This window comes from Malaclemys terrapin, chromosome 4 (genome assembly GCF_027887155.1).
Source record: "Malaclemys terrapin pileata isolate rMalTer1 chromosome 4, rMalTer1.hap1, whole genome shotgun sequence".
In the NCBI taxonomy this organism is placed as follows: Eukaryota; Metazoa; Chordata; order Testudines; family Emydidae; genus Malaclemys; species Malaclemys terrapin.
Window position 1 is genome coordinate 39,894,176 of NC_071508.1, and position 16,862 is coordinate 39,911,037.

At 46.0% G+C, this 16,862-nt stretch overlaps 1 protein-coding gene across 5 annotated transcripts in view; it reads right to left on the bottom strand.

Moving 5' to 3' along the window:
• Positions 1–16,862, bottom strand: part of LRRC56 (leucine rich repeat containing 56) — a 114,907-nt gene that overhangs the window by 76,106 nt on the left and 21,939 nt on the right. For 3 of the 5 annotated variants that reach the window (XM_054025707.1, XM_054025705.1, XM_054025706.1), the window contains one exon: positions 16,563–16,729. In XM_054025707.1, coding sequence (XP_053881682.1) covers positions 16,563–16,718 — 156 coding nt within the window. In that variant the 5' untranslated portion in view covers positions 16,719–16,729. Of the gene's footprint in view, positions 1–1,023; positions 1,237–16,562; positions 16,730–16,862 lie in introns of those variants that run through there. The other 2 variants (XM_054025708.1, XM_054025709.1) reach the window with 2 other exon arrangements.

The following is a 16,862-nucleotide window of genomic DNA, read 5'->3' on the forward strand; positions in this document are numbered from 1 at the left end:
ATAACAGACTTAAAAGTGGCAATTCTTCAACAAAAAAACTTCAAAAAACAGACTTCAATGAAAAACTGCAGAACTGGAATTAATTTGCAGCCTGAATAAAGACTGGGAGTGGCTGGGTCACTACAAAAAGTAATTTTCCCTCTGTTGATATTCACACCTTCTTGTCAACTGTTGGGAATGGGTGACATCCACCTTGAGTGAATTGGCCTCGTTAGCACAGACCCCCACATACTTGGTAAGGCAACTCCCATCTTTTCATGTGCTGTAATATATATACTGCTTACTGTATTTTTCACTCCATGCATCTGATGAAGTGGGTTTTAGCCCACGAAAGCTTATGCCCAAATAAATTTTTTAGTCTTTAAGGTGCCACAAGGACTCCTCATTGTATTTGCTGATACAGACTAACACGGCTACCATTCTGAAACCTGATTGTATACTGTTTCTCCGGAGGCAGTGAACTTAGTAATTTCTGTGAGTGCTCAGTGAGAGGTACTAGAGAGTACAGAGACACATCTCTGGGGAACTCGGGAACTTGGGTTTGCTGATTACTACTGGTAAAGCAAGGTTTAGACTGGCAGGGGAACCAGACAGACTAATGTGGCAGGAAGCTGACACAGTGTAATCTCTAGCAAAGCTCATTCTTGATAAGGCAGAGGGGTAACACAATGGCTCATAGTTCTGGGCTGCCCTGAGGAGAGCATCGCAACACAGTATACAGACAACCTGTGGAATTTACTGCTATAAATATAGTGTAAGTATAATAAGTAAAGCTCAAGCACTATGAGCAAGATCTCAGCTGGGGCAGAGAAATGTTTGGTGCAGATGAAAGTGGAGAGTGGGGTAAAACTGGATCTAAGTCATTTTTGTACCTCTTTGTTCTTGGGGCCAGCCAGGAGCCGAAACAGTTTTTGGCATAAATTAGAGATGCCTCAGGGCTGCTCAAAGTTATGGCTGTCCACAGCTCTAACAGATATTTTGGTAGCAAGGAATTGCTGGAGCACAGAGTCACTCTTGCCATACCTCTTTTCTCCAGTATTGCCTACTGTGCCAGGAGCCAGGAAGGGGAAGGGCATAAAGCTAGATATGCAGGCTCTATGCCCCCTGAGGATCCCTTCACACCAAAGGAATCTTCAGTTGTTTTCAGCTGCTTTGTCCCAGCCAAGGCAGGCAGAAAGGGGTGACAACCTGGTCTAACAGCTGGTTTTGAAAGATGGCTGGATGAATTCATGATCACTGTGAGAAAAGATAAATTTAAAGAAATCAAAACTCATGCCTCAGGGGATAAAATGATCATCTGTTTGTATCAGGAAAGAATTCCCCATCCCACACCCACATAAAGCACTGCACAAAAAAACTAGGAGTACTTGTGGCACCTTAGAGTACTCCTGTTCTTTTTGCGGATACAGACTAACACGGCTGCTACTCTGAAACCAAAAAAACTAGGTATTTTATGGGCAGAGGAGGTTACTTTCTGAAGAATCAGATATTAATCCCTTTCTGATGTGGGATGCTTAATTAAATGACCCAATAGTCTGATCCAGCCGAGCAAATCCTATGGGCTGCCCTAAGTTTTCTATACATCAGAGGTTAAACAAATGAATTTCTGAGCATGTACTATTTATTTATAAGGAGAGATTTCTGTGGCCTTGTCTACACTACGAGAGTAGTTCGATTTTACTTAAATCGAATTTTTGGAATCGATATTGCAAAGTCGAACGTGTGTGTCCACACTAAGGACAGTAATTCGACTTTGTGAGTCCACACTAACGGGGAAAGCGTCGACATTGGAAGTGGTGCACTGTGGTCAGCTATCCCACAGTTCCCGGAGTCCCCGCTGCCCATTGGAATTCTGGGTGGAGCCGCAAATGCCTTCTGGGTAAAAAAAAGGTGTCCAGGGTGCTTTTGGGTAACTGTCGTCATCCGTCCATCACTCCCGCCCTCCCTCCCTGAAAGCGCCGGCGGGAAATCAGTTCGCGCACTTTTCTAGTCAGTGACAGCGCGGACGCCACAGCACTGCGAGCATGGAGCCTGCTGCAACCATCACTGCAGTTGTGGCCGCTCTCAACGCCTCGCAACTTATCATACACCTTTCCCTGAGGCAGATGCAGAAAAGTCAGGCGAGGAGGCTACGTCAACGCGGTGATGGCCTGAAGTCTGAGAGTAGCACAGACCTCTCAGAAAGCAGGGGACCCAGCGCCGAGAACATCACGGTGGCAATGGGTCATGTTGATGCCGTCGAAAGGAGATTCTGGGCACGGGAAACAAGCACTGAGTGGTGGGACCGCATAGTGCTGCAGGTCTGGGATGAATCCCAGTGGCTGCGAAACTTTCGCATGCGGAAGGGAACTTTCCTGGAACTTTGTGAGTTGCTGTCCCCTGCCCTGAAGCGCAATGACACCCGGATGCGAGCAGCCCTGACTGTCCAGAAGCGAGTGGCCATAGCCCTGTGGAAGCTTGCAACGCCAGACAGCTACCGGTCAGTCGCGAACCAGTTTGGGGTGGGCAAATCTACCGTGGGGGTTGTTGTGATGCAAGTAGCCAAGGCAATCGTTGATGTACTGCTGCCAAAGGTAGTCACCCTGGGAAACGTGGAGGCGATCATAGATGGCTTCGCAGCGATGGGATTCCCAAACTGCGGTGGGGCCATAGATGGAACTCACATCCCTATCCTGGCACCGGAACACCAGGCCAGCCAGTACATTAACAGAAAGGGCTACTTTTCCATGGTGCTGCAAACACTGGTGGACCACAGGGGACGTTTTACCAACATCTACGTGGGATGGCCGGGCAAGGTTCATGACGCTCGTGTTTTCAGGAACTCTGGTCTGTTTAGACGGCTGCAGCAAGGTATTTACTTCCCGGACCACAAAATAACTCTTGGGGATGTGGAGATGCCTATAGTCATCCTCGGGGACCCAGCCTACCCGCTAATGCCCTGGCTCATGAAGCCCTATACTGGCGCCCTGGACACTGAAAAAGAACTCTTCAACTACCGGCTGAGCAAGTGCAGAATGGTGGTGGAGTGTGCTTTTGGCCGTCTCAAGGGGAGATGGAGAAGCTTACTGACTCGCTGTGATCTCAGCGAAACCAATATCCCCATTGTTATTGCAGCTTGCTGTGTGCTCCACAATCTCTGTGAGAGCAAGGGGGAGACCTTTATGGCGGGGTGGGAGGTTGAGGAAAATAGCCTGGCTGCTGATTACTCACAGCCAGACAGCCGGGCGATTAGAAGAGACCAGCGGGAAGCGCTGTGCATCCGGAAGGCTTTGAAAGCAAAGTTCCTGAGTGAGCAGGGTAACCTGTGACTTTAAAGTTTGTGTATTGAGAAGCTAAACCTGCCCCCGTTTCTTTGCCCAGTTAATGTTGACTATCCTATCCAGTTACATACCCCCTTCACCCCACTTCCAACACACGTTTCAAAATAAAAATAGTTCTACTTTGTTAAAGCACACCGTTTTCTTTAATACTGTATTCGCGGGAATTTTTTAAAACTGGGACGCAGACTGTGGTGCGGAGTGGGTATACTGTAGTGGCGCGAATGCAGCTTCTAAACTCAAGGATTGACAGGCTCCGCTGCGGTGGGATGGTTGTTTCAACGGAGCCTGTCACCCCTCCTGATAGGGACTGTGTGTATGGGGGGGTCTATGTGACTTTGTGGCAGGGGGAGGATGGTTACAGATCCCCTGCTGTGTGGCTCTGTGATCCTGCCTAAGGACCGCCGCTTAAGATCTGTAACTGCCCTCCCCTGCCACAAAGTCACAGAGCAACCCACCCCCCACCACATAACATGAAAACAACCTCCCAGACTAACCAGGGTAACTAGTCACTGCATCACTGCACTATGTATGTGCCCTGCTGCTGTGCCTGCCCCCGACTATATACCCTGCCAAAGGTGACTGTCCTGTCGAATTACCAACCCCCTATCCCCCCCTCCTCCAAAAGAACATGATGGAAACAGTAGTTAACAGAAACGTATTTTTTATTATCAACCAAACATGGAACTGGGAAAGTGAAACTTGGACGGGGGCTTGTGTCAGGCGGGAAGGAAAGAACTTGTCAAATTTTGGGGAATGAGAGCCTTCTGCTGCTCGAGCTCTCTGCAGGGGTGGAGTGAGAGTTAGCAGGGACTCTGCCGCCTCTCCTTCTGTGCACTTTGGGTGAGGGGAGTATGGGACTTGGTGGCGGGGGAGGGCGGTTAGAGATGGACTGCAGCGGGGCTCTGTCCTCCTGCCTCCGTTCCTGCAGAACATCCACAAGGCGCCGGAGCGTGTCCGTTTGCTCCCTCATTAGTCCAAGCAGGGTTTGAGTCGCCTGCTGGTCTTCCTGACGCCACCTCTCCTCCCGATCCATGTTGGCTTGGTGCATTCGGGTCAAGTTCTCCCGCCACTGGGTCTGCTGTGCTGCCTGGGCTCTGGAGCAGGCTATAAGCTCCGAGAACATGTCCTCCCGTGTCCTCTTCTTCTTATGCCTAATCCGCGCTAGCCTCTGGGAGTGTGATGACAGGCTAGGTTGTGAGACAGTCGCAGATGGGGCTGTGGGAATGGGAAAAAGGGAGTGAATTCCTCAGAAAGATAAATGTAGTTGTGAACAAAGAACATAGTCTTTCTCTGTTAACAAGACCATGCACAGCACCTATCACATGCGCACTCAGCACAAGGTCGAATTCTCGGCCTTCGCATTCAGTGCCTGGGGTCTTCTACAGCACATTTGAGAAGCCTCTCAGGAGAACGGAATTTCTGTTGCAGGCAGACATGGTAAGCCGTAGACTTGTGGCAGCTTAAAACTTTAATATTAGCAATGGCCTCATTTCACATTGAAATCAATGTCGGTCCCTGCTGCCAGCAATTCGGCAAGCAGGAAGTCTGCTCCTGTCCCACACCCTCGCGGCTGTCCCCGGGAACGATCCCTTTCGGCTGCCCCTCTCCCGCCTCCACCGCGTGGCTGCAAACCAGCGGTTACAGTTCTGTAAAGGAACGGCAAAGCAGTCCCAACACTAACATTCCCCTACCTCATTCAAAGCAGGTCATCATGAGCGACATCACCCTCATGAGGATCTCTGACAGCGAGAAAGAGAGAATGCTCCGGGAAAGCCTGCAAAGACCAGGGCCGTATGCCGCCATGCTGTGCAGAGCAATGATTCCAGAGTACTTGATAGTCTCGTGGCGTGGCAACGTGTCCTACTACGGAGGACCCAATAAGGCCGCTCTCCCCAAGAACCTAATGCAGCGGATTTCCAATTACCTCCAGGAGAGCTTCCTCGAGATGTCACAGGAGGATTTCTGCTCCATCCCCGGACATATAGACCGCATTTTACTGTAGCTGCTGTAGCAGTGACTAACCAGTAGAGCGGCTTGGGCAGGACAATCATGCAAAACCGGACATTGCTAGATTTTTTTTCAATAGTTGCACTGCCCATGACTGAACCGTTAAGCTAATCAAACTAATCATGAGAAACCCATTTTTTAAATTGTTAATATTCCTGTTCTGTTACAAATAAATGTTTAGATTTTTACAACACTTACTGGCTGATCCTTCCCCAGATTCTGTGTCCGGGGTAACGGCTGGGGAGGGTTGGTAGGGGATCTCTGTAAGGGTGATGAAGAGATCCTGGCTGTCGGGGAAATCAGCGTTGTGAGCGCTGTCGACTGCCTCGTCCTCCTCATCTCCTTCCTCATCTTCCCCGTCCGCTAACATGTCCGAGGATCCAGCCGTGGACACTATCCCATCCTCAGAGTCCACGGTCACTGGTGGGGTAGTGGTGGCGGCCGCACCGAGGATGGAATGCAGTGCCTCGTAGAAACGGGATGTCTGGGGATGGGATCCGGAGCGTCCGTTTGCCTCTTTGGTCTTCTGGTAGCCTTGTCTCAGCTCCTTGATTTTCACGCGGCACTGCGTTACATCCCGGCTGTATCCTCTCTCTGCCATGTCTTTAGAGATCTTCTCGTAGATCTTTGCATTCCGTCTTTTGGATCGCAGCTCGGAAAGCACGGACTCATCGCCCCACACAGCGATGAGATCCAAGACTTCCCGATCAGTCCATGCTGGGGCCCTCTTTCTATTCTGAGATTGCACGGCCATCACTGCTGGAGAGCTCTGCATCGTTGCCAGTGCTGCTGAGCTCGCCACGATGTCCAGACAGGAAATGAGATTCAAACTGGCCAGACAGGAAAAGGAATTCAAATTCAAATTTTCCCGGGGCTTTTCCTGTGTGGCAGTTCAGAGCATCCGAGCTCGTACTGCTGTCCAGAGCGTCAACAGAGTGGTGCACTGTGGGATAGCTCCCGGAGCTATTAGCGTCGATTTCCATCCACACCTAGCCTAATTCGACATGGCCATGTCGAATTTAGCGCTACTCCCCTCGTCGGGGAGGAGTACAGAAGTCGAATTAAAGAGACCTCTATGTCGAACTAAATACCTTCGCGGTGTGGACGGGTGCAGGGTTAATTCGATGTAACGGCGCTAACTTCGACATAAACGCCTAGTGTAGACCAGGCCTGTGAAAAGTACTTTGCAATTCCTTGAGTACTGATGTATTGTTAGTATAACAGAGAGACACAAAGTTCACTTGACATCTCTGTGCCTCCTTCCTAAAGAACAAACGGCTCAAAGCATTTTCCCATGTGAAACTGTAGGGACAATCAGTAATCTAAACCACCAGTATTTTTAGCAAAATACTCCATGGTGTCTTATGCACCACTCCTATCACCAGAAGGGGCTGACAGGGATTTAATGGTAAAGTTTGCACTAGTTTAGAAAGCTATTCTTCCTAATGACAAGTAAAGGCAATACATATTTTACAGAGTTCTGAGTTAAAATATAATAAAATAACAAAAAATAAAACTTTTCTGATATGGCAGTGCTTCTCATCTGCCAAAACAGTCACCTGGAAATGCTAGGAAATTAGATTCTAGTCCCTCTTGCAACCTCTCTATATAAATTCCTTAACTGGCAGTGGCATGTAACATTTGTTTAATACTAGTGCATACAACAAATATTTTCGCTATTCCTCAGATTTTTCACGCACTCCTCTAAAAGCAGAGACGCTATACAAAGCCTTGAAGAGCAAGTTGTGTACAGTTGTCACAGAAGCTTTTCCAAGCTGTACGTTTGTTCTGCCGGTCCTGCTTAATTTGACAAATTTAAGAATTCCTTAATGGTGAGCTTATTTTCTGACTAAATACTATACCTGTATGCAAATACTGGAGTCATGTCCATTCATGTTTTTTTTGCTTTTCACAGATATTCTAAGCTCATGTTTCCAACTGTAGCTTAAACTCCCCCACAAAAAAATGTTAATGTTGCTATAAGGCTAATAATTTATTCCTCTTAAAATTGAATTTACTAGAACTTTATAATTGAGAATTTACACAATACAAAGTCAGGAAATTCTCAGTTAAGTTTCCATTATGAACCTTTCCTCTGTCCACCATGTGCCCCCTACGTACAGGCTGGAAACACCCAGCATCGCTACACTAACTTTCATTCTGCCACCTTGTGCATATACATTACCTACTCTCCCTTCCAGCTGATACTGAGCGGTTAAGCTGGGCCTCCAACATATAATCAAGAGTGTGGATGGAAGGAAGATAGGTGGGAATGGAGTGTTTCCTGGCCTTTATGTGGAGAGTAGGAGAGGGTACTGGTGGCAGAGTTTAGGATGAGGATGGAACCTTAGGAGCAATTTGCAGGATTGGAGCTTAAATGCTTAACTACTGAACAGCGTATTTTCCATGGTGAGTTGCTGAGAATCCTCAATGACCAATGACTTCAAAAGAAATTTATGGCACTCAGGACCTTTCAAGAGGTGCTGAGCATCTCCCAATATCAGGTCTTACATTTTCTGTAATAAATTCTCAATTTTAATTGTATACAACATTCAAGGTTTTTGCTGGAATGGATGAGGAAGAGATATACATTTTATATCAGTTTTTGTTTTTAATTTGTTTTAAAGATTCTCCCTCTCCGCATGGGTAGATACACCAAAAGATATACCAGAAGATCTACTTGTTATGCAATGATTCTTTACCTTGCTTACGCTACCAAGTAGTTAAGGCTAGAGTGATACAACATTGAGGCAACAAACTCATGAAATGATAAGAATTTTTAATTTGTTGTTATGATATATTAGCTAAGCAGACATGACTGAAAAATCAAAATCTGATTTATGAAAAAAATGAACAAGATTTTTGTCAGGATGTTTTCAGTGCGCAAAGTCAGAAGTTGTCTAAGCAGCAGGATAAACACTCTATTACAACAGATGCAAGCTTTCACTATACTTTCTAACAGTATTAAAAAAATTGATAAAAATGGATAAAAGAAAAGACTTGAGACTAAATGGGGTCTTGGCACAGAGATTCCTTCCCCATAGTGTTAGTCATGTTAACATCCATAGTGAGCTACACTAGAGCAGAGAGTCATAAGATCCCAATAAAGCCAATTCCCTCTCTCTCCTTCTTCTAGACCTTTACCGCACTTGTAATAGTTCATCAAGATTTTGCACTTGTTTGCTCCATCTGTAGCTTTCTTGTCAAACTTATTTTGTTTACAACTCAGAGGTAAACTTTCAGCCAAGCAAAAAAAGGAAAGTATTTAGTCAGTTCAGTAAGAATCCAATCTGTAGATGCAGGACCCTCCGATATATTCTTTTCTCCCAAGAGAATGAGCATATAGCACATGAAATACACCCCAATTTCTCTACAGCAATGGAAGTAACAACCACTTCTGAATATGTGTATATCACTTTGCAGAGCAAAACACTACTGCAATTTATCAGGCAAGGTAGTGGAGCAAGATCAATAAAAATCAAGACAAGTAAAATGTTTCCTTTCGGCTGTAAAGATCATACACACAAACCTTGACAGTATCAGAAATGGAAATTGTGATGGGATCCCCTACGGGGTGCAGCCTGGGACTGTGCCCCCTGAACTCTCCCCAGCCTGGGCTGTCTCTCACAATGCCTTGCTATTGACCAGCAGCAACCCCTCCAGGAGTTGTGATAACTCAGCACAACAGCATGTGGAGCCCCACACCCAGCTAGATTGCATGATTGCTCCCAGACCCACCCATGAATCACACAGAGAAAGGCACCAGCCAAATTCCCCCAGTGCCCAGCACTGCCGTGTCTTTAACATGCCTTGTGTGGTCGCAACACAGCGCTGGGAGAGAGCTCTCTCAGCACTCTAAAAAAACCCACCTCAACGAGAAGCGTAGCTACCAGCACTGGGAGAGTGGCTCTCAGTGCTGGGGCACTGTTTACACAGGCACTTTACTGGTGCTGAAACTTGCTGCGCTCAAGGGGGTGTTTTTTCACACCCCTGATCGAGAAAGTTGCAGCACTGTAAATTGCCAGTGTAGACAAGCCCTTAGTTGCTTGCAGCGAAGGTGGGGGCAGGAGAAGAGCCCAGTATGTATCCACTCTGTCTGTTTTATACACTCAGTCCATGTGCTTGGGGAGCACAAGTCCAGGCATGTCTGGGAGGCATTGCTGAGTCTCTCCAAGCAAGGCTGAGCAATTCCCTTGGTGTGGCCTCATTAGGGTGACCAGACGTCTCGATTTTATCAGGACTGTCCCGATATTTGCTTATTTGTCCTGCATCCCGACCTACCTTCGGTCGGGACGCGAATTGTCCCGATATTTTGCCTCCGCTCACAGGCGGAGCGGAGCCCGGAGGGGGCTCGTGCCCCCACCACCCCGACTCCACCCCCTATTTCCCCCATTGGATCCCTCCCCAAATCCCTGCCCTGGCCCCGCCTCTTCCCCAAGCACACCGCATTCCTCCTCCTCCCCCCTCCCTCCCAGGCTTGCGTTGATCAGCTGTATGGTGGCGCAAGCACTGAAGGGAGGGGGGAGGTGGAGCGGAGGCATGCTGGGGGGGGGCGGGGCGTGGCGCTCCGACGGCTGTTTTTTTGTTTCCTTCACTGGAGGGAAGGAGGGAGGGAGGAAGTGGAGACGGAGCGGAGGCATTCTTGTTGGGGGTGTGTGGAGCTCCGGCGGCTGTTTTTCCCCCTTTTTTTTGCTCCGCCCTCCCCCCCCCCAATATTTCACCTGTGTGATCTGGTCACCCTAGGCCTCATGCAGGTGAGTCATTGCACTGTAGCTCCCTTGCTGGACAGTGGCTGTTGATAGGTTGTTTGACACCCCGCCCGGGCATTGGTTACTTTCATTGCTGTTGCCTCTGTGGAGCTAATGTCTGGCTGATTCCCCAACTTACACCATGTTTTAGTGACCACCATACAACACAATACAAAAAAATAACTTCATAAGCATTAATGATACACATATATGGATAGAGAAATGACTTTCAGCAGATCATAACCTTTCCCCTGATACCTTATAAGGCATGCTTTATATGTAAGATCATGATTATATGAAAATGAGGAATATGGGGTTACAGTATGCTCCCCCAAGGTATAGAATGTCACAGAAATGATTATTTTTAATAACATGAAATATCTGGAAGAGCATTTGACTTTCTAAAATGGGCTTAATCTGCAAAGGAAGAGGTGATTCTTCCTGACACCCACATAAGGTTTGTCTCTCAAAATTGAAAGTCAAACTAGTGATTCAAGCCAGGTGCAACCATTACTTTCAATACAGAACCAAACCTAATGGGAAGTCTGGGGTGCAGACCTGACAAACTAAGCATTACACTTCGTGTTCTCACATGAATGAAAAATACATCTGGCTTTAGTGTGTGTGTGAAAATTTTATTTTAATTTCACTCTTGTATTCAATTTCTTTTTTGGAAGACTGCAGAGATTAGAACACAGCAATAACACCCAAAATCTTCACAGCTAAAGAGACAATAAGAAAGATACTGTAAATATGCTTTTAAAAATAAAACCAAGCCTTTCACACATCCTGATAATTAATGGCATGTGGTTGTTTTAAAATCTTCCCACATGAAGATTTGTTTCAGATTAAGTGTTTGAGCAGTGGCTCTATTTTTACATTTGAAAAAGCTGAGGAAGTGACTTTATGGAAGCAGCTGTTTCAACTTGATCAACATAAAGGTCAAAGAATAGATAAATTAGATATGTTATTAAAACAAGCTGTAAACATTGTTAATGTTTCCTTGACAATGTCATAGAATTTTTCCTTTGAAGAGGAAGTGTGTTCCAACAATGACAACACAAAAGTCAGGTTCCAGGGCAAATAAGTGACCATATACAGTAGAAATCAGATAGACAAAACACATTCATTTAATACTTGTTCTGATAAGTGGGCTTCCCTATCAATATGAAAACATGCAACCTTGAAGTGCTTGGACCTGATCCAATCCACTAGGGTGTGGACACAAAGTAAACTGCTTTAGCTTCGCTGAAAAAAAGGAAAAAGAACGAGGAGTACTTGTGGCACCTTAGAGACTAACAAATATATTTGGGCATTAGCTTTCGTGGACTAAAACCCACTTCATCGGATGCATGCAGTGGAAAATACAGTAGGAAGATAGATATACACAGAGAACATGAAAAAATGGGTGTTGCCATACCAACTCTAACGGCAACATTCATTTTTTCATGTTCTCTGTATATATATCTTCCTGCTGTATTTTCCACTGTATGCATCCGATGAAGATATATATACAGAGAACATGAAAAAATGAATGTTGCCGTTAGAGTTGGTATGGCAACACCCATTTTTTCATGTTCTCTGTGTATATCTATCTTCCTACTGTATTTTCCACTGCATGCATCCGATGAAGTGGGTTTTAGTCCACGAAAGCTAATGCCCAAATATATTTGTTAGTCTCTAAGGTGCCAAAAATACTCCTCGTTCTTTTTGCTGATACAGACTAACACGGCTGTTACTCTGAAACCTGAAAAAAGGAAGAGACTCATATTTGTAGGAGGATCTAACTGGTTGTTAATACAAGAAATAAAGTGTATAATGAAATTTCAGTTGCTAGGGATGATGGTAACATTAAAGCTTTTCTCATAATAGTTTATTATTTAATAAAAAGCAATATGGCTTTGGAAAGAGAAGGGATATATGCTGGCTGAAGTAATGTCTTAAAGCCTTATCCAAAGCCGACTGAAGTCCATAGGGATCTTTTCATTGACTTCAATGGGTTTGGATAAGGCTCCCTAAGAAAGCAAAAGGCTACTTTAGAGAGACAAGGTGGGTAAGGCAATATCTTTTATTGGACCAACTTCTGTTCGTGAGAGAGAGAAGTTTTTGAACTACACAGCTCCTCCTCAGGTCTGGGAAAGGTACTTAGAGTGTCACAGCAAAATGCAAGGTGGAACAGATCGTTTAGCATAAGTAGTTAGCACATATTCTAAGAGACCATTCAAGGTGAAGAACTCTGTGTAGCTCTAGTGCTTGTCTCTCTCACCAACAGAAATTGGTCCAATAAAATAAATTATCTCACCCTCCTTGATTCTTTAATATCCTGGGACCGACCTGACTACAACAGCACTGCATAAAATCCTGGGCACTTTTTAGTACACACACACACACACACACCCCCTATATATATTCATTTATATATATACACACACACACACACACACACACACACATATAGAACAAGCAGACATGCACAGAGACGTCACTGTCATTCGGTGTAGTCAAAAGAAACAGAACAAGGTATACCATAAAATGTGGCAACTATTCAGAGGTTTATATTCTAAACTCACCAAGAAATGATTTTCACATCTAACCATTTCATGAACAGGGAGAGCGCCAAATATGAAGGGGGCAGTTCTCAGTGTAACTACTTATCTAATCGACAGTGCACTGTCAAGTTCATGACTTTTATTATCATTTGTATTACATAGCACCTAGGAGTCCTAGTCATGGACCAGCATCCCATTATGATTCTTACATAGTAAAAAAAAAAAAGTGTAAATTGGGAATTTGGAGAAAGAAATAAGAAAAATTAAACCGTATTTTAGTTCTTTGAAAAAGATATAACCTCCACGGATCAGATCTTGGGAACTGATATTTTCTCCTATGCATAGAGCCTCATACGTGACATATTCTTCGGCACAGAGAGGAGAAAGAAAACTTTTCAACCTTTCGTTTCTCTCAGTTTAGACTTAGTAGCTCTTCAGAAATATGTTGCTCACACCACAGCCATTCACTTCCATAACCAATATCACCATCATCTAATCCTCTTTTGTTGCTGCCATGCCAGTCCCCACTGCCTCTCTCAAGCCCAGTCACTAAAAGAAACCAGCTACAGGATCAGGCAATCAGGTGCCCTAGACCTGTCATGACAAGGAGGCTCCTCACAACCCTGCCTCCATGCTATGGTGTGGCCCTGGTCCCACACAGCAGAAGGGGGCCTGCCTCCTACCCTGGAGAGGCAGCACTGGCAGCAAGCAGCCCTCTCTGCCCCTGAAAGCAATGGCAGGGGTAAAACTCAGGGCCTCTCCCACTCAGAAACAGCCAGAGGTGAAAGCAAGAGCCGGTACACCATGTCGGACTGGACCAGCTTCTCCGGCGGTGATTTAAAGGGCCCAGGGCTCCAGCTGCTGCGGGGAGCCCCAGGCCCTTTAACGCGCCGCCTGAGCCCCACTGCCAGAGCTCCGGCGGTGCTTTAAAGGGCCCGCAGCTCCCCGCAGCGGCCGGAGCCCTGGGCCCTTTAAATCACTGCTGGAGCCCTGCTGCCACTAACCCAGCAGCAGCAGGGCTCCGGAAGCGATTTAAAGGGCCCACAGTGACAGAAGCACTGGGCCCTTTAAATCCCCGCCCGAGCCCCGGGGCCCCGGCAGCCAGGCTCGGGGGGGGTGCGGGGGGGATGGAGGAATTTAAAGGTCCCAGGGCTCCCGGCAGCGGACAGAGCCCCGGGCCCTTTAAATCACTGCCGGAGCCCTGCCGCCACTACCCCAGCCCTAGCCTGAGCCCTGCCGCCCCGGGATAGCAGCGGCAGGGCTCCCGCGGTGATTTAAAGGGCCCGGACTCCACAGTGGCCGGAGCCCCAGGCCCTTTAATTCACCCCTGAGCTCCCAGCACCTCTGCAGCTGAGGCCTCTCCTCTTCCGGTTGAGGCCACGCCCCGCTCAGGACTCCAGCGTACCGGTAAGTCCTTTAAGTTACTTTCACCCATGGAAACAATAGGATTCACCTCTTACCCCAGAGAGGTGGTGGCAGCGGAGGTGCCCTGCACTACTTACAGCAGATGGGTGTATCTGTATGGGTGCAGGTGCACTGCACTTCTTCACCTCTCAGGGCTATTGACACAGGCTGTCTGCAGACTCAAGCAAACATCACTGTATTGATTAAACTCAGGTCACATGTTCAATCTTTTCTTCCCACCTGTGAGGGCTACAAAATTGCTTTTGTTTTCTTAAAATGAAATCTTAGAACCTGAGGTAATCACATGACTCCAGGAGCTGCTGTATACAGCCAGTAGCAGAGTACTTGCACTGTACTTTGTAGAGCAGAATGCTGAGGAACACTTAAACTTACCGGAGTTAGACTTCTGTTCTTCCTACAGCTATGACTGATTTCTCATTTGGCCTTTTAGTTGCCACCAACTTACCCTCCCACAAAACTGGAGTTGAGGCCCAGTGGGTCTAGGCAGTTCACAGATGCAATGACCATATTCCCACCACTCCCCTGGCCTGTCCAAAACACAACCTCAGCCCCATCACTCTTGTACAAAGTTCTGCCATGAAGCTCAGCTCTGTGACACGTAGGGATGTGCAGTCTTTATTGCAACTGCTCTGTTGCTTAGCTCTCCCCACCGCAGCATTCCTCAGCTTCTCAGAACCCCAAACGTTTCTGTTCTTCACTAGTACTCAGTAAATACCATATACTGTGTGTAATGGGTTTGTTGCCGGCCCAGAGAGCCCCGAGGGGGGGCAACAGGGTTCGTTGCCCGGTGTGCGCCGCACCAATAGACACACCAGGGTGGAGAAGCAAACCAAGTTTATTCGAGAACTCGAAAAGGCACTAGGAGACCAGCATGTCTCAAATCAAGCGCAGCACATACAAGCAAGTTTTCCCTTTTATATTCCAAGCTGTTTGTGTGTAAGCCTTTTGTTCTGGTTTCTTCCTACCCCTCCCTCCCCGACAACAGTTACAGCAGGCAGTACATTAGAAACGTCCCCATTCGCATGCTTATCTTTGACCTTGCAAGCTCTATGCACTAGGCCTTTCCCTCCCCCTTTTCCCCCACATTATCACTAAAAGTTTTGCTAATGTGAACGAAACTGCAGCTGTCTGCTAGAAAAAGCTGACCATTACATTTCTGCTCCGGCCTGCGTCAGCATTAGGCTGCTAGCATATAGGTAGGTTAAAGTTCACAAGATGGAGTTACCGTGGCTCACTTAGACACAGAGCAGGGAGGTTTCTTCGGCACTTATGGCCTTCCATCCCCCCCGAATTACCTGGTAGCTATGCCTAGTGACACCAACAGGTTGGATCACAGAAACCCCCTTGGGAGCTGCCACCAATGTGCCAAGACTACTTCTGCCCCTGCTTTCCTGCCCCGTCAGCTTAGGACTTCAGTACCGTGCCTGGTTTGAGCCAGACTTGCTAGCCTGCTGCAAACCCAGACCCAGGTCTGAATCATGTCCCCTAACAGCTATAGGCTTACCTGAAAGCAGCTAACAGAAGTGTTCTTGTCTTTAACACTCAGATGCCCAACTCCCAATGGGGTCTAAACCCAAATACATCCATTTTACTCTGTATAAAGCCTACTTAGAATCAAACAAGTATGTAGCCAATATTAATAACTTCAAATACAAAAATGATACATGCATACAAATAGGATTAATATATTCAATAGATCATGACCTTTACAGAGATATGTTACATTGCATATGTAGCATAAAACACATTCTAGTTATGTTTATATATATACACATACTTTATATAATATACACATATATACATACACACACACACACACACACACACACAAGCATATTTCCATAAAGCCTTATGGGTGGCACCATCACACTGTGAAATAAAGGGTTTCTTCACAATAGATTTCAATGCATCATTCTCTTACAAGAGGCTGCACCAAGATCATTTTCCCTTGTCAAAAAGCAGAATGGCTTTCAATTATACTTTGACAGAAGTGGAAAACTATAGGCACTTTGATAAATATAGAAAGTACTTAAAATACTTTCAGTACTTTATAATTGGCTCTCAAGACTAACATATAGGCAAGTGAGAGTGGCGTTCGGATGATTTTACTCTATTCAGGAATAAAAATTAAATTATTAATTACGTTTCCAATTTCCACCACACAGTCCATGTAGAAATCCCTCTTCTGATGTTCTGATAGAACTCAATGCACTTTAGAAAGAATTAATTAGATTTGGTTTGAATTATGATTATGCTATATGCACTATTTTATGCCTACCTCGCTAGGTCGATAACGAACATGGAAGGAACTACATTGGTCATATTTGTATATGAAACAGACAAATGTATATGTTAAATGATCTTAAAATAGAGGCCACTTTACATGAAATTCTAATGGTCAGCTATTCCATATTTATGCAATCTTGATTAAAGTTGCTAACAAGCAAGGATAATGTGACTATATGCTAGTGTGCTCCTCGCAGCTGCATTAAAAAAATTGAGAGGCCACTCACCAGTTTACTGGGGGAAAGGTATTCATCCATAAGTAGCTCTCCATCATCTTTAACCAATGGGCTAGGATTCAGGAGACCTTGCCACCTCAAATCAGTCACCCGGACTGTGGCTGAGCCTGGACGGAGGACTCTGCCAAGGTTCCAGTTTAGTTCCATTTCGATATGGCCTAAGCAATAAAACAAGAACAAGAACTAGTTTTCTTTTTCAGTATTTACTACATACTCTTAGCAAAGGTTAATTTGACTTATCTTGGGAGTTGGCAGGATTTCCACAAGGCACTATAAATGATCAAAAACAAA